Source organism: Hemicordylus capensis, chromosome 3 (assembly GCF_027244095.1).
Source record: "Hemicordylus capensis ecotype Gifberg chromosome 3, rHemCap1.1.pri, whole genome shotgun sequence".
Lineage (NCBI taxonomy): Eukaryota > Metazoa > Chordata > Lepidosauria > Squamata > Cordylidae > Hemicordylus > Hemicordylus capensis.
In genome coordinates this window covers 58,691,391-58,717,288 of record NC_069659.1, presented here as the reverse complement: position 1 = coordinate 58,717,288, position 25,898 = coordinate 58,691,391, and the positions used below count along the sequence as shown (strand labels likewise).

Genomic DNA, 25,898 nt, shown 5'->3' with positions numbered 1-25,898 from the left:
TGTTAGTTTTCAGTTTTTCCAGGTAATTTAGAACATCATCTCTTGTAATTTCTATCTGGCTCAGTTCTTTAGCCTCCTTCCCAAAAAAGCCTGGTTCAGGAACAGGTATATGCTCAGTATCCTCTGCCATGAAGACAGATGCAAAGAACCCGTTGAGCTTCTCTGCAGTCTCCATATCCGCCTTAATAATCCCTTTCACTCCCTCATTGTCTAATGGTCCTACCGCCTCCCTAGCAGGTTTCCTGCTTCTGATTTATTTAAAGAAGCTTTTGTTATTCTCCTTGATGCTTTTAGCTAAATGTTCCTCAAACTCTCTTTTTGCCTCCTTTATTGTCACCTTGCATATCTTTTGCCAGAGTTTGTGTTCCTTTCTGTTCTCTTCATTTGGACAGGCCTTCCAAGTTTGGAAGGAAGTCTTCTTCTCTTTTATGGCTTCTTTGACGGTACCTGTTAGCCATACTGGCATCCTCTTGGACTTAGTGGTACCTTTCCTCCTTTTGGGTATACAGTCTAACTGGGCTTCTAGTATTGTGGTTTTGAGTAAACTCCATGCACTCTGGAGCGAAGTGACTCTCCTGAATTTGTAAAACCTTTTTGAAAATAATTTAGGATGGTGTTCTATTGTGGCACATAGGTGTTATATATCTATATCTATATCTATATCTCCATGCTTTTTGTTACCACTATTCAGCCTCATTTAAGATTTCTTTACTTCATGAGCTGAGCTTCAGTGAGGGGGGGATTTAAAAACCTTGTCTCTGGGCCCACTCCAACCTTGCTCCATCCCTGCATGTGTGCATGCACGCACACACACAGATTTATCCCTTAAAGAGAAACCAGCCCCTGAAAATCTCCCCTCCTCCTATTAGTTTGAAGGGGGGAAAGGCTAGATGTTTAGAAAAGTTTGCTCACCTCCTGAAGCTGTGTCTGCTCTTCACAGAGTAGTCTTCCAAATGAGGAATTTGGAACTTTGCTACTATATATTGAGTTTTGAAATGATGATGTTTACAAGCCTTCATTAAGGTGGGCCTATTAAGATGGTGTGCTAAGAAGATCTTTGAGGATACCATGGACAGCCAGGAAAACAAACAAATGGATCCTAGAACAAATCAATCCAGAATTTTCACTTGAGAAACAAATGACCAGGCTCAAACTATCATACTTTGGGCACATTATGCAAAGACCCAGCTCCCCTGAGAAGTCTATAATGCTGGGTAAAGTTGAAGGAAAAGAGAAGAAGACGAGAACCAGCAGCAATTTGATTGGACCCGATTAGGACAGCAATGAATGCACCACTGAGAGACCTGAAAGGCCAAGTGGAAGACACATCCTGGAGACAATCTATCTATGTGGTCACTAATAGTTGACACCGACTTGATGGCACTTAATCAATCAATTAAGATGGAGCCAATCAGATTCCAGAATCCTCTGGAGATCTTTCCAGTAACTCTGAGAGCTGCTTTTCTGAAGAAAACACAGATATGTGGGGAAGTATAAAGTCACTGACAGAGTGGCTTCCAAGCATTCAGGCTCACACCCTTTCTTCACCATTATAAACCATTTTGATTAAAAGGAAAGGGGGTTAAATGGTAGGAAGGTAAATTACTAGAGTGAAGGTGATGTTTGTGGCAAAGTATTTTTATTTTTTTAAAAAAGACTATGCTATAGCTGTGGCAATAGTAAAGAAATTTGTTTTTGCTGCTGCCATTTCCTTAAAAGTGTCATCCATTAGAGCCCTTCCTGCTTTTACAAGGCCGGATAATTTGTACTGTTGCCACCCTGAGACTGAAGTTGCCATGGGAATGAATTTGTTGCCAACTTTGCAGGCAAAATTGCTTCTGGTTGACTTAATTTGGAGACTGCCACTTTATATGCATACTCAAAGTTCAGGGGTATTGGGAGTTCAGTCGTCCATTTGGACCACTGTCAGCCATTTTGCTGACTATCTTGCTTCTATGCACTGAAAGCTGATCACAGCTAGCCAGAACTGGCACAGTCCAAGCTGCTGATGGATAGGACAGAGGTCTTGGAGCAGCAGCACAGTTGTAGAACTGGGAGGGTACAGTCTAGAGGAATTGTGACACCAGCAACAGGTGGCTGAAACTGAGGTGGTTAAATAGGAAACAGGAAATTTCCCCCCACCTTCTGGTGCTACTTAGCCTCATCCCCCATGTTCCTATTTCCTCCTCCCAAGCCATGAGGGGTAGGACTGGGCAGTGGAGATCTCTGGCTCAAGATCAAATGAATCTCTGAAGACTCTGCAGGGTACCGCCAAAGGGGTTCCCAACAATCATTCAAGCAGAGTGTATGCTTGAGGGTGCATGCAGATGACTATATGTGAAAGGACCCGTGGCCATCATGGTTGATGAAAGCCACCTGGGCAGGGGCGGAGCCACCATTGGGCGGAAGGGTTCAAGGAACCCAGGCCAAAACCTATCAGGGGCTGCAAGCGCGGCCCCAGACACGTCCCCTGTGTCTGACATCAGACACAGGGGCATTATTTCAGTCCCAAATGGGGCTGCGCAGCCCTGTTTGGAGCCGAAATCAGCCCATGCTGCATTGGGCAGTGTGGCTGAAGTGACTCTCCCTGCCTTAAAGGCAGGGAGAGCCACCCCAGGTCTTGCTGCCAATGCAGCGGGGCCAATCGATTTCCCTCCCAAACGGGGCCGCATGGCCCTGTTGAGGAAAGAAATCGGCCCACGCTGCATTGGCAGCTCCAGCCCATGCTGCCCAACGCAGTGCAGGCTGATCTCCCTTCCAAACAGGGCCATGCGTCCCCATTTGGGAGGGAAACCACGTCCCCCACATCTGACGTCAGACGCAGGGGTGTGGCTAGCTGGCCCCCTGCGTCTGACCTCAGAATCGGGGGGTGGGGCCACAGGCCAGCCTCCTTACGCTCCTGTACCTGGGAGAGATCTCAGCATTGCAAACACACCTGTATCAGAATACTGCTGATTCTGAACAGTACAAAATACTGTTTGTTTGTTTAATTTCTATACCACCTAATATAGAAATCTCTAGGTGGTGTACAGATTAAAACATAATATAAAATATAAAACATTTAAAATTCATAAAAACAGATAAAAATTACAATAGATAAAAACACATTAAAATTTAAAATTAGGTGAGGGGAGCTGGTCTTGTGGTAGCAAGCACGAATTGTCCGCTTTGCTAAGCAGGGTCCACACAGGTTTCCCTAGCTCAGTCTGCATGTGTTAAGTGCCGGGAACCTGCACCAAGCCCCACTTTCAAACCCAGCTCCTGCCTTCTTGGCAGCCTGCCCGTCCTCCCTGGTGAGGTTGTGTGCAGGATCTCTACACGTGAGCACTAGGAATGTGTACACAACTGTGGCAGGGATGCTGCTTTAAGGGCAGGGGAGGGTGCACTTACCCCTCTTGCCGCTCTCCCCCTACTGGCACTCGTTGCCGGTAAAGACCTTCAGGGAGGCAGCGTACCTCCCTGCCGCCCCTTCCCCCTTGGCCGGAAGTGGCCAGAAGTACTGGGTGTGCGTGCGCCCGTAGTTGTGTGCATGTGCACCAGGTACTTCTGGCTACTTCTGGCTGAGGAGGGGGAAGGGGCAGCAGGGAGGTACGGTGCCACCTTGAAGGTTTTTACCGGCAACGAGCGCTGTCGGGGAGAAAGCGGCAGGAGGGTAAGTGCACTCTCCCCCACCCTTAAAGCGGCGCACACACCCCGGGCATCGAAATTTGAACACACACACACACACACACAGTGTTCGAACCTGTTCAGAGGCCTGTAAAAGGGACTCCGAACAGGTTCGTGCACATACCTAGTGAACACTGTAAAATATTCCCCCTTGGGGATGGGGCCACTCTGGGAGGAGCATCTGTATGCTTTCATGCAGAAAGTTCCTAAATTCCTTGGTAGCCTCCTTGGCATCTCCAAGATAGGAGTGAGAGAGATTCCTGCCTGAAACCTTGGAGAAGCTGCTGCCAGTCTGGGTAGACAATACTGAGCTAGATGGACCAATGGTCTGACTCAGTAGAAGGCAGTTTTCTATGTTCCTAACACTTGTAGGAGAAAGTGTAAACTAAGGATTGTTTATAATGTTTGCGCTCATAAATTTCGAATATGGAGCATTTGTAAAAACTTGCCTCTAGGTCTATTTTTTGAAGTATGGCTGGCTTATGGAGATATAAATACTAAACTAGATTTTGAATGGTAGAGAAAGTCTGCAACCTGCTCAGCTGTACATTCTCATTCCTGCTATTGCAAGGGAGGTTTTCACCTTTAACTCAGCTGGTGACTGATGCCCTTAGATAAAGGAAAAGAACAATTTACCTTTAACTAGCCCCTTTCCAGCTGTCTGCAAGCATCTGATTTATGATGTTATTAAAGCTTACCATTTCAACACCTCTTGTGTAAGTCCATATCTTCGGCAAGCCATTTTCTCAAGTACAGTTGCCTTGAGAATCCTTACTGGGTAGACCATTCAAACAGCATGTTAACAAGAGCAGATATAATGTGTAAACAATGGCTTTATACTTGGCTAGCTAAAAATAGCTAATTGCCTCGCTGTGTAGATAACTAGGAATAGAACCCTTTCTGCTGCTTCTCTTTAAGGGTTAGAAATCAGTTTTCGCTCTAGCAGACTATTTGGAGTCTTGTTAGCACTCTTGCCTCTATTCAACTTAACATAGCTTGCAATATTTCCCCTCCAAGAGGAAAGAACATTCAGACTGTTCATTAATCTGAAGGCACTCAAAAGAACAGGCAAATTCAGAGAAATCTGAATGCCTCTATTTTAGGAAAGATTTTGGACCAAGGGCTGTGATTGGAAGGATGATGCCAGAAGGGTATTCACATGTGCAGCATAACTCAGGCTAGGGCGGCCCAGCCTGGGTTGGGCTGCATGTGTGAAGGGCCAGGAGTGAGGTCATTCCTGGTGCTGCCCCTGTGCCAAGCCCCACTTCTTAACCCGGCATTTAGCCAAGGTTAAGCAGACATGTGATTCACTTAACCTTGGCCAGCAATTGTCTGGGTCAGGCTTCCCCAAACTGCGGCCCTCCAGATGTTGCTGAACTACAACTCCCAGCATCCCTAGAGACAATTTTTTGTGGCTGGGTATGCTGGAAGTTGTAGTTCAGCAACATCTGGAGGGCCGCAGTTTGGGGAAGCCTGGTCTGGGTGATTGCCACCTGGTTAAATGGCTTCTCCCCAGCCTGCTGCCATTTCCAGGGGCAAGCTGGTGGAAGGAGCGGCAGCTGCTCTAATGGGATCTCTAACGAGATCAGCCCCTGCGCTCATGCCCCAGGGCACCCTGGGATGTGGGAGGGGGAAGTCCCAGCATTTCCCTTTGCCATACTGCTGCACGGAAAATATATATTCATTCTGCATTTCTACCTACAGACCTCCAATACAGCAACCATGCTGTTCTATTATACAGAAAGAGTAATTCCAAACTAGACAATATATTGAAGAGTCATAATTTGGTCTCCTATTGTTTTAAAATCTATTTGTAAAGACACGAGGGAGGTCCCGAAATAGGCTCACAATTGTGGTGCTCTGGAGGAAGGGTTAACTCTCCCTGTATTGTTTTTGGTAGGAGGAGGATGGCAGCTCAGTCCCCAAATAGCAGAGCAAAACCGGTATGGTGAGAAAGCAGCAAAGCAAGAGGTCCTGAGACAATTCTTTAGGATTGAAGAACTACAAGGATTTATTTAAAGAAAAGGTTACAAACGAATGTGAAAAAAACTTGCAGCAATTTCAGCGGTAGCTCATGGCTAAAGAAAGAGACCAAAACAAACAGCCATCTCTGGAAAGACAAAGAGGCACTTCACACAACATGTGTGAAGCACCTGAAGGGGTTCTGTGGGGAGAGCGGGATTAGTCCGCTCTCACTGCAGACGAGCAGCCACCCACTTGGCTGCTGGATACGTCACAGAGCCGGCAGGGGCTGTGGGGATCGGGGGGCATGTGGCCCCCAGAAGTTCTAGGATGCCCCGTGCGAGTGCATGGGGCATCCTGGAGAGACCCCTGAGCCCAGAAGGCTGCTTGCAGCCTCACAGTTGGGGGTCTGCTCATGTGTCACTGCATGCCGTGGAATTACATTTAAGGGGAGGGTGTTGTAGGCGAGCTAGCCGCCTTGGGAGCACCAGGCTAACCTGTGAGCCCAGTGGTTCCCACGATCGACAGAAACCCACATTCCGTTGATTGTGGGAACAGCCTCAACATGGAGACTAACAAAGGGAAAACAAAGAGGGGAGGAGTACAGCACTTTTATCCATGACCCTGAAACCCCTCATTGGCCACTGAGTCATTGCAGCTGAGAGCTGACGCTGCCAATGTCCTAGCTCTAACAGTTTTTCTGATATAAATCAGCTCCTACCCTCTTCATACTAGTGAAGACATAGACATACATATATTTTTCCCTGTGTGGGGCAAATAACAGTTGGAAGAGCTTAATTCAGACTGGGGAAATAGTAGGAAAGAGTCAGCATCCTTCAGTGCCATGGCTCCAAAATTTGCCCCTCTAGCTGCTTAAAAAAAAAATTTAAATTAAAGAGATGGTACATCTCATCAAGAGAAGATTAGAATTTCTATTGTTTACTAGAAAATAAATGAATGCAAGGAAGGAAAAGGAAAAGAAGCCAGTGAAGTGAAGTACCACTGTTGCCACATGCACTGGCTTCTCCAGCTAGGACTCAGCCTCTCTTTTCCTCTCAGAGGGCAGCAGAAGCACCAACTGCCCTGTGAGGAGGAGGAAAGGCTGCCATCAAGGCTACAAACAAAACACATCACCTTTTTATTGATTTTACACACGTCACTCCAGGAGCCCTGTTGACCAGAAAGCAGAGTAAATATGCTTCCAGTATATGAACAAATAAATTCAGGTTTAGATAAATGTTCCTGGCTGCTAGTGATGTGCTCCATTTCCAAGTTCAAGTCTGTGTTTAGTCCACGTATGCAAAAGAGTGAGGTGGGAATGAAGAAGCAGAGTCCTGAAGTGAGAGAGTGGACCATAGCACTTCTGCCCACAGGTGGAGGGTCACATTTTTGAATGCACAATTTCACGTACAATTTCTCGGCAAGAGAAGGAGTTGGGACAGAACCTTGCTCCCTGATGTGCAAACATTTTTTTTAATATGCAAGGAGATGTGTTTTTGTGTTGTTTTTTAAATGGGAGAGCATTTAAAAATGTAATCCTCTAGCTATAGTCTGAAATGCTACCATCTGGAATTCTACCACCTCAGGCAATCTCTTCATTTGCTGCATATATAGATCAGCCTCACAAAACTGTGGAGTGGCAATGGAATTCCCACAGCCCAATATTCTATTTATCTCAAGGGTGGTTTGGCTTACTCTGCACTGGAGATCTGGCCTTTGTTGAGAGGTAAACTCTCATAACCCTCATGTGGGTCATGAAATACATTAACTGTTTGGGAAGGCATTTCATAATCCAATTTTTGAGGAAGAGACACAGGTCTAAGGGTGGCCCTTCCATGAGGCAGGGTAAGGTGATTGCCTCAGGTGTGGGTAGGGGGATGACACAGGAGGCAGTAAGTGCCGGCCCCCATACCATGGGCACTGCTTGGCCCTTCACTGCTACTGCCCTTCCTGGCACCACTGGGGGCACACTGTTGATTTTCCTCTCCTCACCCTGCTGGAGCATACCTCTCCCCCCTGACTTGAGCTAAGAGCTCCCCTGCCACCACAGTTTACTTGGTGGCAAAGTCTTAGGGCCCTGTCATTTGAAACACGGAGAAACGAAAACTTCTAACCAAGAAGATAATTCCTTCCACAGACAGCCTGACAGCAGCGTGGTTTGTTTCACTGGTGGTGGTTTCCTTGGCCCCTCCCTCCGCCATTTTTTCAATCCAGAGCTCTTTCACTGCTGTTCTACACTAAGCCCCTTGCAACAAGCCAAGAGAAAAGTCTGGAAGCTTTACACACAGGTCTTCTGTCCCAAATCTCCTTCGGGAGAGAGTGTGTGCATTCACACACCAGCCAAACTTACCCCGAAGTCCCCTCGAGATTCTTGGACCCACTCCACACACAAGTTGGGCTTTGTCTTGAAAGTTTTAGCTTATCTCGAGGTATTTCCAGATTTTTAAAATGCTGGTTTTAAGCTACTTTTTCTGAAAATGCCGGAGCAAACAGGGAGAGGCACTGACGTAGAATCATTAGCATGATAAGAAGCATGCTCTTTACAGAAATGCAGATCTATCTCCATAGGGAGTTCTTTCCCCCCCCCCTCCATTGGCTAGAAGGAAAACACGACACCTGCATGTGGACTTGTTTTAAAAGAAAACCGAGAGCAGAGGGGAGGGGCTGCTTCTCTCAATGCCATGAGTGTAGTTCAAAGTGGCTTCGCTCAACATTTACCCTGAAGCCAAGTGCGAACAACTCCCTAGGAGTTGGTTTGGACACAGCACAAAGGCAAATTCAGCTGCACTCAAACAAGCCGACTACACACCTTGGTTTCAAAGCTCATTTTGCTTGGCCAGACTAAACCTCAGGTGAATTTGAGAGGCACGTTTGGGAAAGCACAGTGGAGATTCTCAAATTCAAGGATCTGTGTTGCATCGGAAACAGCCCTAAGAGTACTTGTGTGTTGATGCCGCTGCCTTGGCAGCATAGCCTGAGAATACTGAACACCCGCAATACTGTGTGTGTGTGTGTGTGTGTGTGTGTGTGTGTGTGTGTGAGAGAGAGAGAGAGAGAGAGAGAGAGAGAGAGCGTGCAGCGGTTTTTAGCTCTGACTTCATGAGAGTGTTTTAATATATATACTACCTCATTTTCCAGCATTACACCATCATTTGGAGGCAGAACCAAGTTCTGAGGGACAGGGGCATAGCAAGGTTGGAGTGGGCCCAGAGACAAGATTTTAAAATGCCCCCCCCCCCCACTGAATCTCAGCTCATCATCCTAAATTATTTTTTTTTAAGGTTTTGTAAATTGTGGACGATGCAAGTCATTTAATGGTATTAGAGAAAGATATGCTGTTCTGGTAGCTCCAGGTCTTAACACTCACATCAATTTCGGAGGATGAATACTACTTGAAGGAAGCCTGGGCGGGTGCACAGCTGGGGAAGTCAGTCATGTGACTTGCCTCTGGGGGCCCCCTAAGGCAGTGGGCCCCCAGACAACTGTCTCCCATTGCCCTATTATAGTTACGGCTCTAGACAGACAGAAAGACATTGTCCTTTGCCTCAGGTAGCATAATGGCTTGGGCCCCCACTGCTCATTGATGTGATAAACCTGTGTCTGAGCTGTGCTACTTCAGACTGGAGGTGCATGTTCACACGGCTGAATGATGCTCCACTGAGAACATTCTGACAGAAAACTTCATTTCAGGGAGAAGTGTTGTAGCCCAGCCTTCTCAACAGGCCTATTTTCTATGTGTGGGGCATTTTTGGTAAGGGGGAGCATTTAATCAAGTGAGCCCATCTCTGCAGGGTAAAGTGGAGCAGTTAAGACACTGGTTTACCACTTCAGAGAGAACTGCACCATAGGAATGTCCTCTTTTCAGATTTGTCCTTTCTCCCAATGGGCATTCAGTCACCCTGGATTATTTGTCGGAACAGGGCTATGGACTTTCTCTTGTGAAAAGTTGCAGCTGACCAGGCCTGCAAACGAGCTGGTTTGTAGCTTTGATATCCAAATAAACTGTGGCTGAACAGGGCTGGTGTAAAAAGAAGAAAGAAAATCAAAATATGGTGAGAAGTAGCACTTCCCTTTCAGGACATGCACTTTGTGAGTTTTGCATTGCTTAATGAAAAGATGGTGAATATTCAATTCAAACCAAGTAGCAAACCACTCCCTCAGCATACCACACATGCTGGAGCATTGTTTCTTCTTCCAGGCCTCAGCAGACAAATATAGAAACAAGGGAAACTATCGATGCCTTTTACATCATTATTATCAATGACCTTGATGGGAGGTGTATAAAAAGTCTGGAGCAGGCAAGATCCTCTTATTCAGTCCTTTACTTTCCAGGGTAGGTACCAATCTCTCTTACTTATAAATATGTACATGTATATGTGTGTGTGTGTATATATTTGTTGTCTAGAATGCTTTAATATTTTCTCAGTATTGTATTCTGTGCTGCCAAAAATGTAAAGGTTTTAGTTCTGATAGCCATGGAACATTGTTTGAGTAGCTTGGACACGCTGCCAATGAATGCATGGACTGGAAATGGGTCTTTCTGCTGAAACCCCAAAGCCTAAATGCTTAACCAACTGGAAGAACCAAATTGCCTTTGAAAAGAGATTTCTGTCCTTGTTATGCTGAGCATGAGCTGCATTATATGCAAGTCATGCTTCCCATCTTTTTCCATATATCTTTGAGAGCTTTTGGGTTAGGCAGGTTAAACTTCTTGGTGGATCATTATCCAAGGCATACTTAAGTTGGAACAGCTGAAGTCCCTTAGGAAATGCACATCTCAAGTCAGTTCTTAGTGATTCTGAAAATGAAGAAACATGGACCAGGATTGTGGAGGATAAACATAGAACATTTTATATTTCTGCTCTTAGTTTTTAGAGGGAAAACCAATCATTTTAACTTGTATATATTTTAATTTTAAACTTTTATAACTGTATATTTTTACAACTTTACAACAAAGGCTATATGATGTCCCATAAATGTGTACACCTTTTCCTTATACCTTTCTCACTCACATCCTCTGACTCCTTGAACCAATACCTGCCTATGCAGGAGGTACACCCTGGTCAGTTTCTTTGTATAATAGCCTCGTAATGCATACTGTGGATGCAATACATATTTCCTAAGGCATATGTGAAACTTGAGTAATACTACTTACAGAGTTCTTTAAGATCTCAGGGGAAAGGCCCTTATAGAAGAGTTTCTTATGGTAATTTAAAGTTTGAATGAAGTAAGATCCAGATGGATCATTCAGTCTGTGATGTGTGAACATGTAAGGATTTGTGACATTTCTGACTTGAGAAAGAAACCCTGCAGAGTGTCCTTATCTTGGTAATATGAAACAGCAAACTTAGGTCAATTGCTACTGATGCTCTCCATCAGTGGCTCAACTGTTAATGAGACATCTACCATGTGGGGGTTATGAGAGTTCCCTGCCCTCTGGTTTTGATGAGGCTGCCTTGTAATGTCATGCATTGACTGTTTGGGCATCTGTCTAAAAATGAGAAGGAAGAGTGACAACAGCTGTCATATACACTGCAGTATGGGGAAAAAAGAATCTCCTGATTGGACCAAAATAGCATTTCTCGCAAGCATTTCAGCAGTAATATACCATTTTTGGTCCCCAAATCCAGTACCCATTTTGAAAATTAAGTACTTGTCTAGGGGATCCAAACCCACACTTCCCTTGATTAGAATTTGGATTTGAGGATGGAAATATGATCCCCCTTCAGAATCTGCAGCAATCAGATTCAAAGTAACATTCTGGATTCAAAATTCATTTTAGTACTATTCAAAATCTGCATAGTATGCAGCAATGAATGTGAGCCAAATGACTTACTACAGACGGTTATCTCTGCAGGGACAGTGAGGATGATTTTTCTCCAATCTGGCCATTACAAACCTGTAAGGAGTTTTGGTCCAGATGGGAAATACAAGCACAGCATCATTTGGGACTGCCTGGTCTACATAACTGGCGCCCCGCTCCCTTCATTGAGCGATTGGTTTCAGTCCTGAAGCAATCACAGAATGCCTCTGAGCATGTGTGGAGTTCATTTTCTTCACTATAGCTTAGCCCTCATGGCATATTATGAGCCAGAATGGCAGGCTCACATATGAATAATACTGTTAACAAGAATAGATACATCGGGACTGAGGTGCAGGTTTCCAGGGGGGGCACATATTGTTTGAGGACTGGCATGTTTTGTTTTGCTAAGAAATTAATTTCATGACCACAGAAATTGGCAAAAGGGCCACATGATACTTGTCACTTTCTTCAACATTTAACTTTATTCTTGTAGCACAGGTGCAATTTTCACCCCCATTGCCTGTCAATATCCTATCCACCATAAAGATGGCAGCTGTGCTACTGAACAGAAGTCACACCGGTCTCTTCCATGGCAGCACAAGCTCCTAGTAACAATGCTGTCTGGATTCTCTGGGGTGATTGCGCAGAGTGCAGCTCTTCCTGGGAACAGCTGCCATATTGTCTCTTTCCTGGATCACTGTATGCTTTCATTCTTTTGTTGCAGGCTAGTTGCTTTATTTTCTTTTTGAAGTACTCCCTTCAACTTACTTGCCAAGATGATGGACATGTCGGAATTCGGGGAAGCTGCTGCCTTCCTCCGAAAAAGTGAGAAGGAGATTATGATGATGCAAACTGTGGCCTTTGATGGTAAGACATCGTATCTTGATTCTGTTGTTGTGCAGTTCTGTTTCTGATTCTGACGTCCAGTTGGCCAGACTCAATTGGTAGATCAGATACATAATTGGTCATGTGATCAGATGTTCGATCATAATGGGGCATTGTTCTCACAGCCATCTATCTAAATTGGGATAACTCATATCACTGTGCCTTTTAAACTATCCTGGCCTGATCAGCTGGATTTCTTTTTATTTGTTTGTTTGTTTAACATATTTTTATACTGCCCAAAATTCACATCTCTGGGCGATTTACAACAAGCAAATAAAAAAAACAACAGTTAAAACATTAGTTAAAACAAATGACCACAGAAAATTAAAACAGTAGTTAAAACAAAATAAATGATATAGTAAAAGTCAAAACAACAATTTAAATTTTAAAACATTTTAAAATGATGTTAAAACTGTTAAAACAATATTTAATTAAAAGCCTGGGTGAAGTTTTTTGAAGTAAGTTTTTTGAAGTTTTTTGAAGAACTTTAAAGACCTTTTAAACGTTGTCACAGATGGGGAGACTCTTATTTCAGCAGGGAGCACACTCCAAAGCTTTGGGGCAGCAGCGGAGAAGGCCCGTCCCCAAGTAACAACCAGACAAGCCAATGGCAATTGCAGACGGACCTTTCCTGATTATCTCAATGGGCGGTGGGGTTCGTAACCAAGAAGACATTCTCTTAAATACCCAGGGCATTTAAGTTTAGTATGTAGTTTAATTCTTAAACTGTACTGTAATTTGGCAGACTTTCCATTGTACTTGGCAAAATAACATTTCCATCTCAATTTTGTGATGTTTATTATGATTATGATCAACCAAGAAGTGTCATAAAGCTGTGGCATGCAGCATCTCTCAGTGGCTAGTGATAATCTATGGCAGGCTTTTACAACTTTTGTTCTCCAGCTGTTGTTGAACTACAACTCCCATCATCCCTAGCCACAGTGGCCAATAGTCAGGGATGATGTGCATCCCTAAGTGGGGTACATAAGTTAAAATACAACAAATATAAAACAAGATAAAATGATGAAAACAATTTTATGATATAAAACCAATTACAATTAATTAAAAGCACAGGAAAACAGATGCATCTCAGGGGTCTTTTTAAAAACAGCCAGAGATGGAGATTGATGTGCTCTGTATTCTCATCGAAAGGGCTTTCCAACTTTGGCCCTCCAGCTGCTGTTTGACTACAACTCCCATGAGTTGTAGTCAAACAGCAGCTGGAGGGCCAAAGCTGGAAAGCCCTTTCGATGAGAATACAGAGCACATCAATCTCCATCTCTGGCTGTTTTTAAAAAGACCCCTGAGATGCATCTGTTTTCATGTGCTTTTAATTAATTGTAATTGGTTTTATATCATAAAATTGTTTTCATCATTTTATCTTGTTTTATATTTGTTGTATTTTAACTTATGTACCCCACTTAGGGATGCACATGTCAGGTGGTATGAAAATATGATTAGATAGATATTATTATTACATTTATATCCCACTCTTCCTCCAAGGAGCCTAGAGCGGTATACTACATACTTGAGTTTCTCTTTCACAACAACCCTGTGAAGTAGGCTAGGCTGAGAGAGAAATGACTGGCCCAGAGTCACCCAGCTAGTATCATGGCTGAATGGAGATTTGAACTCGGGTCTCCCTGGTCCTAGTCCAGCGCTCTAGCCACTACGCCACGCTGGCTCCACATAGATAGATAGTTAGATAACGTAGTTTGTAAGTCACTCACATGCAATAGATGTAGTTACCTTTTCCAAATGTCTTGTAAAGATAGATCCATATAGGCAATGGGCGTACAGGTAGATCCATAACTGGCATTAAGAACATTGTGTGTAGCAGAATATGCTTCCTTGTACAGGTAAGGAGCTGCTGCATTAGTTCTAGAGAATCCAAGTGCTATTGCAGAATATCACTAAACATGGTTTAGTAATAAACCATGTTTATATTATATAAAACTATATAATATAGTATATTACATAACAACCAGAGGCGTAACTAGGGAAAACGGCGCCCGGGGCAAGCACTGAAATTGTGCCCCCCCTTCGCGTCCCCAACATACATCTGACTGACACACATGTTTCAGAAAACTTTTATTTTAAAAATTTAAAAAATTACAAAAATTACCAAGAATTTCAAAATGCACTACATACTTAGGTTTTTCCTCACAACAACCCTGTGAAGTTGGCTTGTATCTCAAACATCAGAATTATGATGCAATGATGATGATTATGATTATGATGCCCCTCCCTCATGCCCTGGTTCTGTTCCTGACTTTCCCTTGTGGGTGACTGTATTTTACCAAAACAAAAACCAAGGACTCCAAAGTAATTCGAGGGACTAGGGTGATAGTGCTAAAGACTCCTTATTCTCCCGCTGTTAAAGAAAGACTCCCCTTTTCCAAAACCACACGCTATTTACACCGGAAAAGGTTTCAAATGGAGGGGGAAGCATTTATGCATTTATGCATTGTTTTATGTTACAATTTCAAAGTTAGAAAAACTATAAAAGGGCCATTTTAGAGAAGATATGCACTGCTTTAGTTGCAAATCCTGCTTTTTTGAGATTCCCTGCAATTGAATAAAGCGATAATATACACCTTTGCTATTTAAATTGGTTGGAGAGTATTTATGACAATAAAAAATGAAATGGCATTTCAAATGCAACATTGGTTGCCTAAGACCACTCAGATTTAACTAATCTTCATCACATTGACAAAAAGAGCAATTAAAATTAAAATCCATGACTAAAACCAAACCACTTTGGGGTTGTTTTTAATGAAAGGTGGTATATAAATTTAACAATAAATGTTTAGAAATATATACTTTCACCCCCTGCCCAACCTACAATTAATTCCAGCTTATTTTCAAAGGGCTTCAAGTTTTATTTACAAATTGCTTGGCAGCACCAATGTTTAAGAAATCACTAATTGCTCCTAATAATAGTTTTACTTATTGTTAAATTTATATACCACCTTTCATTAAAACATTCTCTGTTCATCTGATTTTCAGTCTGGTTAATTAAATCGGTGGAGGTTTAGACTTTCCTGATGGGCTGAAACAGCTAATCCATTTTGATGATGACATATAATTAAATTAGCTTGCATTACATAATGAAAAAGTCCAGGAAGGGAGAGATGGGGGGATGTGGAACCCAAGGTTCCACATCCCCCCATCTCCCCCTCCCTGAACCTTTTCAGTTAAAATGTGGTTAGATTATAGGGGAGGAAGGACTTGAATGAGCAAAAAGGGGAACTGGTTCGGGCGTTCAGGAAGTTGTTCAGAAGAGGGAGTTGTTCAGGAAGTTTGCTCTCGTGCGTGTCCTCCTCTCGACGCATGCGCGACTGGTGGCGGGGCGGTGGGGGCGCGCTGGGGAGTGAGAGTCAGGGACTTGGACTACGAAGACGCCGCGGCGCCCAGTGCTGGATGAGCAATGCCAATGGGGTGGGGCGCCGGGACCGGGGGAGGGGGACTGCTCTGCAAAAAAAAAAATCAAAAAAAAAAATTTTCCGGCAAATCGGCGGGGGCACTTTTTGGCGCCCCCTGCCAAGTGGCGCCCGGGGCACGTGCCCCCCCTGCCCCCCTATAGTTACGCCTATGATAACAACTATATTATAATAAAACCATAAGGGTGGCTTTACTCCATCAGAAGTATTAAAATGCAACAGCTCATTGCATAATTCCTAAGCCCCACTAATGGCAGCCATAAAACCCCAAAAACAATATATTTGAGAATATTATGCCAGTTGAGAATATAGTTGAGAATATGATGCCATGCCTTCAGGATGAGTAGAAATGGCTGAGGTCATTTATGGCTAATAGAAATTATATGCACTATCTCCTAAATGCACACTGAGATCTGTAATGTAAAGTGCAACCACCAAGATAAATTGCCCTGTGGCATGGTTGATTTGGCATTGGTACATTATGACGATGTGCACTATTCCAACTTAGCTTATTTCTGAATTTTTGACCAGAGGTTATTTGGCTCTCTTGATTTTGCTATTTGGAAATGAAATGCTTTCAGTAATAAGGACAGTGATGCAAAAGGGGATGGGGCAGGAGAGATAAACAGACAGGGAAAGAAATGAAGTGGGTTTTGTTGTTGTTTTTGCATTTATATCCCATGGTCTCAGAGTGGGTTACAACAATTAAAACACATTAATAACATTTTAAAAATCTAAAACATTAACCTATAAAAAACAACCAAACTACTAAAACAACGTAGGCAAGAAAACAACTTTGAGCCAAAGGCCAAGGTAAAGAGGTGTGTCTTCACCAATTGTCAAAAATGTATAATGAAGGAGCCTGATGCACTTCAGCAGTGAGGTCATTCAATAATCTGGGGGCTATCACAGAGAAGGCCCTTTCATGTGCCCCCCCCCACAGTTGAACCACTGAGGGAGGCGGCACTACCGAGGGCCTCTCTGGCTGACCTTAATACCCAGTCAGGTCTATATGAGACACTCTTTTAGATAGTTTGGGCCCAAGTCGTTTAGGGCTTTGTATGTCAATGTTAATACCTTGACTTCGGCTCAGTAGCTAATCGGCAATCAGTGCAACTCCTTTAGGACCGGAGTGATATGTGCCTGGCTAGACGTACCCATCATCAACCTTGCTGCTGCATTTAGCACTAATTGCAGCCTCCAAACCATCTTCAAGAGCAGCCCCACATAGAGTGCATTACAGTAGTCCAGGCTGGAGGTTACCAGAGCATGGATCATTGCGGCCAAGCTATCTCGATCCAGAAAGGGCTGTAGCTGGCTAACCCACTAGAGCTTTAAAAAGATACTCTTTGCCACTGCAGCCACCTGAGTTTCAAGTGACAGCAATGAATCCAATAATATCCCCAAACTACACACCTGTCCCTTCCAGGAGAGCAGGGGTGTAGCTATAATTGAGTGGATGGGTTCAAAGAACCCGGGCCCCCATCTCCCTAATTCCTCAACTCAAGAACCTGTAATACACAGTACCTCCATCTTGTCTGGATATAGCTTCCATTTCTTGGTCCACATCCAACATCCAGCCCATTACCACCTCAAGGCAGTGTCTAGCATTTGGCCCACTTCTCCTGATTCAGATGGAATGGAATCATATCCTGATTTGCAAGCACAATCCTAAGCATATTTATGCAGACGTAAATCTCTCCGAGTTCAATGCGCCTTTTTGTCTAGTAAGTGTGTTTAAAGTTGAAGCTTGTACACAGTTTGATTCCTGTAATGTTTTAGGGGCCATAAATAGAAACAACAGAATGAGGCCTGGCATAAAACACAATTTTAATCTTCAGAGTAAGTCAACAATCTTTATAGCAGCCTCAACTTTCCTCTGTTCCATGCGACCTTAGGGCATGTCCACTAGGGATGTGCACAAATCAATTTTTTAATTCGATTTGTGCCCAAAACAAATCACCCCTGATCACAGAGGGAAAATAAGAAAAACAGAAGGAATAGAACTGCCCAATGGAAGCAAGATCAAGAACCTGGAAGAGAAAGAACATTACAAATACTTGGGCATTCTCCAGGCTGATAATATCGCACACACTGAAGTTAAAAGAAAAATTGGAAGTGAATACATCAGGAGAGTTAGAAAAATCCTCAAGTCCAAACTCAATGGCGGGAACACCATACAAGCCATCAACACCTGGGCTATACCTGTTATCAGATACACTGCAGGAATAATAGACTGGACCCAGGCTGAGCTAGAGACGCTGGATCGTAAGACCAGGAAAATCATGACCATCAGTCATGCTCTGCACCCCCGCAGTGATGTCAATAGGCTACACCTCCCTCGCAGCTCAGGTGGAAGAGGAATGCTGCAAGTCCATCAAACAGTAGAGGAGGAGAAAAGAGGCCTTGAAGAATATATCAAGGACAGTGAAGAAGATGCACTTCAAATGGTCAATAATGCGAAACTATTCAACACCAATGAAACAAAGCAGGCCTACAAGAAAGTACAAGTCAAGAACCAAGCAGAAAAATGGAAAAATAAGCCCCTGCATGGTCAATATTTGCACCTTATAAGTGGAAAATCAGACATCACCAAGACCTGGCAATGGCTTAAGAATGGCAACTTGAAGAAAGAAACAGAGGGTTTAATACTGGCGGCGCAAGAACAGGCACTAAGAACAAATGCAATAAGAGCAAAAGTAGAAAAGTCCACAACAAACAGCAAGTGCCAGCTTTGTAAAGAAGCAGATGAAACAATGGACCACCTAATCAGCTGTTGTAAAAAGATCGCACAGACTGACTACAAACAAAGGCATGACAAGGTAGCAGGGATGATACACTGGAACATCTGCAAAAAATACAAGCTACCTGTAGCCAAAAATTGGTGGGACCATCAAATTGAAAAAGTTGAAGAAAATGAAGATGTAAAAATATTATGGGACTTCCGACTACAAACAATCAAACATCTGCCACACAATACACCAGATATAACTGTAGTCGAGAAGAAAGAAAAACAAGTGAAAATAATCGATATAGCAATTCCAGGGGATAGCAGAATAGAAGAAAAAGAAATAGAAAAAATCACCAAATACAAAGATCTACAAATTGAAATTGAAAGGCTGTGGCAGAAAAAGACCAAAATAATCCCAGTGGTCATTGGCGCCCTGGGTGCAGTTCCAAAAGACCTTGAAGAGCACCTCAACACCATAGGGGCCACAGAAATCACCATCAGCCAATTACAAAAAGCAGCCTTACTGGGAACAGCCTATATTCTGTGACGATATCTATAACAATTGACAATAAAATTCAGCCATCCCAGGTCCTTGGGAAGGACTTGATGTCTGGATAAAACAAGCCAGTCAATAACACCTGCCTGACTGTGTAAACAAGAAATAATAAAAATAAAATGAACAGAAGAAACAAAGGCATATAATGAATCCTCGTAGGGATTCATTTTGAGGAAACATTATTATATACCAAAGAATCTAAATGTTTCAATATTCCTAAAAATTAAAATGAAGGGGGGGGGTATAGTTGGCACATGGCAGTTGACAGTTGGCACTGTCCAGTGACAGTCAAAATGAACAGAAGAAATGGTGTGCAATGAATCCTCATAGGGATTCATTATGAGGAAAGGTTATTATACACCAACAAATGCCACTTGAAAAATAATGACTGCACATTTTGCTCCATAGCTCCACTTCTGCAAGGGCTAGAGCTTAGCTTAAAAAAAAAAATTAAAAGTAAGCTGGGGATCCATTTTAGGGTTAGGATATGGCAACTTTGAATCTCCATTGTTTCCTATGGCAGAAATGTTTTAAATCAGTAAAAACTAAATAAATTCATTTTAAAAAATCAACCAAGTGTCCCACTGCCTTGAAATTTGGGTGGTAGGTGGCACCCATGGGGACCTACGAACCACACAAAGTTGCTGCCTCGAGAACCTTGTTAAGTGGTCCAAATCAGTCTGGATCCAAATCAAATCAAAGTGAATACAAATCAAATCTGGGTTGATTTGGAGGGGGTAGATTTCGATACAAAACAGATCAGGGGTGATTTGTTTTGGGCACAAATCGAATTAAAAAATTGATTTGTGCACATCCCTAGTGGACATGCCCTAAGGTCGCATGGAACAGAGGAAAGTTGAGGCTGCTATACAGATTGTTGACTCACTCTGAAGATTAAAATTGTGTTTTATGCCAGGCCTCATTCTGTTGTTTCTATTTATGGCCCCTAAAACATTACAGGAATCAAACTGTGTACAAGCTTCAACTCTAAACACACTTACTAGACAAAAAAATTGAACTCAGAAAGATTTATGTCTGCATAAATATGCTTAGGATTGTGCTTGCAAATCAGGATATGAACTGAACTGCATAGTTCCATCTGTTTTGCTGAGTTTAATCAACCATTTGGTTAATCACTGAATGGGATAGAAAAAGGTCAGCTTGCAGTGCAGACATGGCCACAGAGCAGTTGCTGTTCAAGGCTGCGTGAGGTTTGGCCTCTTCTGTCTGAAAAGTAATAGCAAGGCTGGAAAGTCCAGATTGCAGTCTCACCTGAGCTCTTAACTGGCTGGAAGTCACTAGCTCTCATAAGAACACAGGAAGCTGCCATATAATGAGTCAGACCCTAGGTCCATCTAGCTCAGTATTGTCTTCACAGACTGGATGTGGCTTCTCCAAGGTTTCAGTCAGGAACCTCTCTCAGCCCTATCCTGGTGAGGCCAGGGAGGGAACTTGAAACCTTCTGCTCTTCCCAGAGTGGCTCCATCCCCTGAGGGGAATATCTTACAGTGCTCACACTTCTAGTCTCCCATTCATATGCAACCAGGGCAGACTCTGCTTAGCTAAGGGAACAAGTCATGCTTGCTACCACAAGACCAGCTCTCCTCTTAATATCAGCTCCCTCATATGGTGCTGCTACTACTACTATTTATATACCACTTTTTGAGAAAAAAAGTTCTCCAAGTTGTTTACAGAGGAGGAGGAGCTGCTTGGCCTTGAGAGGAGAGCTGGTGGTTGTCCCCTGACCCCAAGGGCTCACAGTCTGAGTTCTAGCTAATGCTATCCTGCCTAAAAGGGTTGTTGTAAGGATGACTGAGTCTGTGCCCTGGGCATTTAATAAACAGCCCAACAGAAAATCATATATAAAAAGCATATGGTTTAGTGACTGTATTTACATACCACTGATTGACTAATTTCATTTTTAGGGAAGAAGAAATGCTGGATTCCAGATGATAAGAAAGCTTATCTTGAAGCGGAGATTAAGGAGAGTGGAGGTGGCAAAGTCACTGTTGAGACTACAGATGGGAAGGTAAGGAGCCCTCCCTCACCCCGCCTTGTTTGATTAGTCACAAGAGCAAAACATACTAGACATAATGAGGACATAGGAGCCAATTTTGCTGCAGATGAGTCTACAAGGGCTGAAGTAAAAAGAAGCAAGCATCCATGGAAGAAACATGCAAATGTGGGAGAGAACTGCATGCTGATTCTAATTTCCTTGCTGTTTTCACCACATGAGATTTTACTGTGAAAGAGTCAAGCCTCATTTAAAACTGAACAGAAGTTTGCATCTTTAGCAGTGGCAGACACTGCAGCCAAAAGCTCCAGCTCCTTTATAGTTCTCTCCCACATGTGCAGGCCCCTCCTTTGGATCTCAGCTGAAGGAGCCCATAGGTACATAGGAAAGTGCTTTAAACCAAGTCTGGCCATTGGTCTAGTCAGTACTGTCTACTCTGTCTGATTGGCAGTGGCTCTCTTTGGTTTAGAGTAGGAATCTTTTTCATCCCCACCTGGAGATGCCAGGGATTGACATGACAGAGGGAGACATGATAGAGGTCTATAAAATCATGGATGTTGTGGAGAAAGTGGATTGAGATAAATTCTTCTCCCAACAAACGGAAGTACTTTTTCACACAACACATAATCAACTTGTGGAATTCTCTGCCACAAGATGTGGTGACAGCCAACAACCCGGATGACTTTATGAGGGGTTTGGATAACTTCGTGGAGGAGAGGTCTATCATCGGCTACTAGTTGGAGGGTTATAGATCACCTGCGGCTTCAAAGGCAAGATGCCTCAGAGTACCAGGATTAGGGGAGTAACAGCAGGAGAGAGGGCATGCCCTCAACTCCTGCCTGTGGCTTCCAACGGCATCTGGTGGGCCACTGTGTGAAACAGGATGCTGGACTAGTTGGGCCTTGGGCCTGATCCAGCAGGGCTGTTCTTATGAACCTGGGACCTTCTGCACACAAAGCAGATGTTCTACCACTGAGCTATGGCCCATTTACAACTGACCACATGTGCAAGTGGAGGTACCAGGACCAGCCCACAGTCTGTATGGAGAAAGTATATCAGCAGCCTGTACCCCTCCCTTCACTTCCGTTGCATAAACATAATCATGCAAATCTCTCTCCAGGTGGCAGCTTCTTGAAGCAATAGTGTGTTTGTACATTCATTCATTCATTCATTTATTACATTTATTACATTTATATCCCGCTGTTCCTCCAAGGAGCCCAGAGTGGTGTACTACATACCTGAGTTTCTTCTCACAACAACCCTGTGAAGTAGGTTAGGCTGAGAGAGAAGTGACTGGCCCAGAGTCACCCAGCTAGTCTAATGGCTGAATGGTAAACAGCAGCACCTTAAGTGGCGCAGCAGGGACATGCTTGACTAACAAGCAGAAGGTTGCTGGTTCAAATCCCTGCTGGTACTATATCAGGCAGCAGCGATATAAGAAGATGCTGAAAGGCATCATCTCATACTGCACGGGAGATGGCAATGGTGAACCCCTCCTGTATTCTACCAAAGACAACCACAGGGCTCTGTGGTCACCAGGAGTCAGCACTGACTTTAAGCCACACTTTATCTTTACCAAGGCTTTAGTATATTTGACATATTTTTATATCATATGTATTTTATATCATATGTACAAACACAATATATTAAGCACAGACATATAATATCTTAACAATTGCTGAAATAATAATAAGGAGAAGGAGATTAAAAAGTATCCACAAATAACTGCTAAATCATTGTAAATAATGCCTAACAGCTGAGTAAGTATTTCTTATCCAGTTTATGCTCTTTGATATCCAACAGCTGAGTCAACCTTTCAAAAGTCTTAGGTAGGTATAAATTGTATTTATCTTATAACTTCAGTTCTCTATTTCTTATCACTTTATATGTCACAGCATCAGATAACATGATTCTCATAGCTATCTGAAAACTGTGGGTACTACTGCTTTAACAATAGGTAGTAGTGTTGAACAGATAAGAGATGTATTTTAATGTAGTTTCCTTTTGAATTTTGCTATTCTTAAGAGACCAGAATGTGTGCTGTCAGCTCATTTCACCCCCTATTTCTTTAATAATGGGAGTGTGTGAAGAGTGCAGTCAAGGTGATCTCCTTTCTTGCAGACAGTCACTGTGAAGGAAGATGATGTTCAACAGATGAACCCTCCAAAGTTTGACATGATTGAAGATATGGCTATGCTGACCCATCTCAATGAGGCATCAGTGCTACACAATTTGAATAAACGCTACAGTAACTGGATGATCTATGTATGTGGGATCATTTGTTGCATTTATATTTTAAACACATTACATCTTCTTTATACAAGAAAAATATCAATAGATTTGCAATGTTGTGTCCATGTGTCCCCTTTACAATTGTGTCTATGCTTCGGGCAACTGATGGAGATCAAAAAGCTCCTGATTTTGCCACTGGGAATACAAAAGAGACAAGCAGCTAAGCTGCCTTAATGTGCACCCCCTAGAAATATAAGTAGTGGCCTTTCTCAACAATCTTCACATCACTGAGGCAGGTGCCCCTGTCATAAATGCAATCAATCAATCAGTCAATCAATCAATGAAATGTGGGCACTCCAGGCAGCTGCCTACTTTGTCTCTGTGGTTGGACTGACACTGACCTCTAGTTGTTTTGCTAAGTGGTGACATCTCAGAAGTTGGGGCTTACCTAGATCCCTGTGACAAGAGGGCAGGCAGCTCCTTGCCATTTCCTGGAGCAGGGATGGAATTCAGAGTGGCCCCGAGTAGGCCCATCCCTCAAAACATCCAACCATCTTCACAGCCTTCCAATGACTGTGATCAACACAGCCCTGAAATGATACTCCCAACTGAAACACATTAAAGCTGTTCACACAGCTAGAGCAGCCTGGGCTGGGCTGATCAGGCGGAGCACTGGGATTGTTCCCAATCCCTGCCCTTCTGCCCCCACTAGCCTGACCTTTTGACTGTAGGGCACTGAACCTTGGCAGGTGATCATGTGAATGATTGCTGCCGGGTCAAAAGGCTTCTGCCCAGCACACCACAATTTCTGGTAGTGTTCCGGCGGGGGTGGGGGGATGGGGTGAGGGCAGCTGTGCCGAGCGTGGTGGCTGCCCTAATGCGAGCAGCTGCCATGCTTGTGGCATGGGGCCTTCTGGTATGTGGGAGGGAGAAGTCCTCCTGCGTTTGCTTGTGGGCATGCAGCACGGTGAAGGCAAAGATGGTTGCCGCTCACCTGCCAGGGAAGGCAAGCAATCTCCTGCCTTCCCAGCAGCCCTCCCAAGCGGCAGCTGGAAGTCGAGTGCATGACCTCATAGTTTGGATGCAAGTCCCATTGTTGTCAATGGAATTTACTTCCTTATTGTGTGTTTAGGGTTGGGCATTAAATACTTCCCCTCCCCTCAATTTCCATGTTAAGACAGTCAGGTTTTGCCAGTCTTCTCTTATTAAAAAAACAGCCACCCTTCTGGCAATAAAATGGATCAATGGGTGAAATGGGCCAGAGCAATAACTCCAGCCCATTTGGAGTTATTGTTGTCATTTGGAGCTCAGTTGACATTAGAAGAGCTGGTGACACACTCTTTATCTAAGTTCTCACCGCTCTCTTCTGATTTTCTTTCTAGACCTACTCGGGGCTCTTTTGTGTGACTGTAAACCCTTACAAATGGCTTCCTGTCTACAAGACAGAAGTTGTTGGGGCTTACAAAGGCAAGAGACGTTCAGAGGCTCCTCCTCACATCTTCTCCATTGCAGATAATGCATACCATGACATGCTGCGCAGTAAGTAGCTTCATTTGCTCACACTTTCCTTATTTTATACATAACTAGTTTACTTTCTAAAAAGGGAATAGAATTTGTCAAGTATTAGAAAGAAAAACGATTGGAAACACATTTTGACATTACATCAGGAGGGAGGAGAGCTGGTCTTGGGTTGGGTAGCAAGCATGAATTGTCCCCTTTGCCAAGCAGGGTCCATCCTGGTTGCATTTGAATGGGAGAACACATGTAAGATATTCACCATAGGGGATGAGGTCGCTCTGGGAAGAGCGCCTGCATGCTTGCTTGCAGAAGGTTCCATGTTCCCTCCCTGGCATCTCCAAGATAGGGCTGAGAGAGGCTCCTGCATGCAGCTTTGTAGAAGCCGCTGCCAGTCTCTGTAGTACTGAGCTAGATGAACCAATGGTCTGACTTGGTATATGGCAGCTGCCTATGTTCCTATGTTCGTAAGGGTTGAGGAATCTGGAAAGGGTAAGGTCTGTGACCTTCAACAAATCACTCAATCTTCACTTATATTTGGGATAATATAATTGTTGGAGGTTGTGAGAATAAATCCACTGTTATTTATAATTGGCTTCCAAGGGGCTGTCCAGACAGAAAAAGAGGAATAATTGAGCTGAGCAATGGTAGCTTTTCTTAGCAACGTTAGCCTTTGACAAAATCTACTGCATTATGCAAGTCCAAAGTATTGTAAGAGCTCCAGTGTTCATGTGGGCCTCCTGCAAACAATTTGCCATTGCTGCCAATGTCAGGAACTAGTTATGTGTGCATGATGGGGTTGCATGCACATAGCAGTCACTGACAGTGACCCCCTGCCTGCTCCCAGCACCACCACAAGTAATCACTAGACCAGGACACCCCTTTTGCTCCCCTTTTGGCCGGAAGGGGAATACTAATACTAATACTAATACTAATAAATAAATAATTTAATTAATTAATACAGTACTTAGTGGCTGACATCCTAACTAAAGAAGTGCTTGTAGAAGGATGTCATACTAGCACAAAGCTGTTGTGCTAGCTTCTTGCACTGTCTGAAGCGTGCATTCCAGACTAGTGTCACACTACTGCAC

The 25,898-nt window shown here is 43.6% G+C and overlaps 1 protein-coding gene across 1 annotated transcript in view; it reads left to right on the top strand.

The window, feature by feature from the left end:
* The first annotated feature begins 9,836 nt into the window (after positions 1-9,836).
* The window catches only part of MYH15 (myosin heavy chain 15), a 142,002-nt gene continuing 125,940 nt past the window's right edge, over positions 9,837-25,898 (top strand). The window contains exons 1-5 of the mRNA XM_053304969.1: positions 9,837-9,961; positions 12,156-12,298; positions 20,972-21,075; positions 23,182-23,325; positions 24,675-24,831. Of these exons, the coding sequence (XP_053160944.1) occupies positions 12,208-12,298; positions 20,972-21,075; positions 23,182-23,325; positions 24,675-24,831 (496 nt within the window). The 5' untranslated portion in view covers positions 9,837-9,961; positions 12,156-12,207. The remainder of the gene's footprint in view (positions 9,962-12,155; positions 12,299-20,971; positions 21,076-23,181; positions 23,326-24,674; positions 24,832-25,898) is intronic.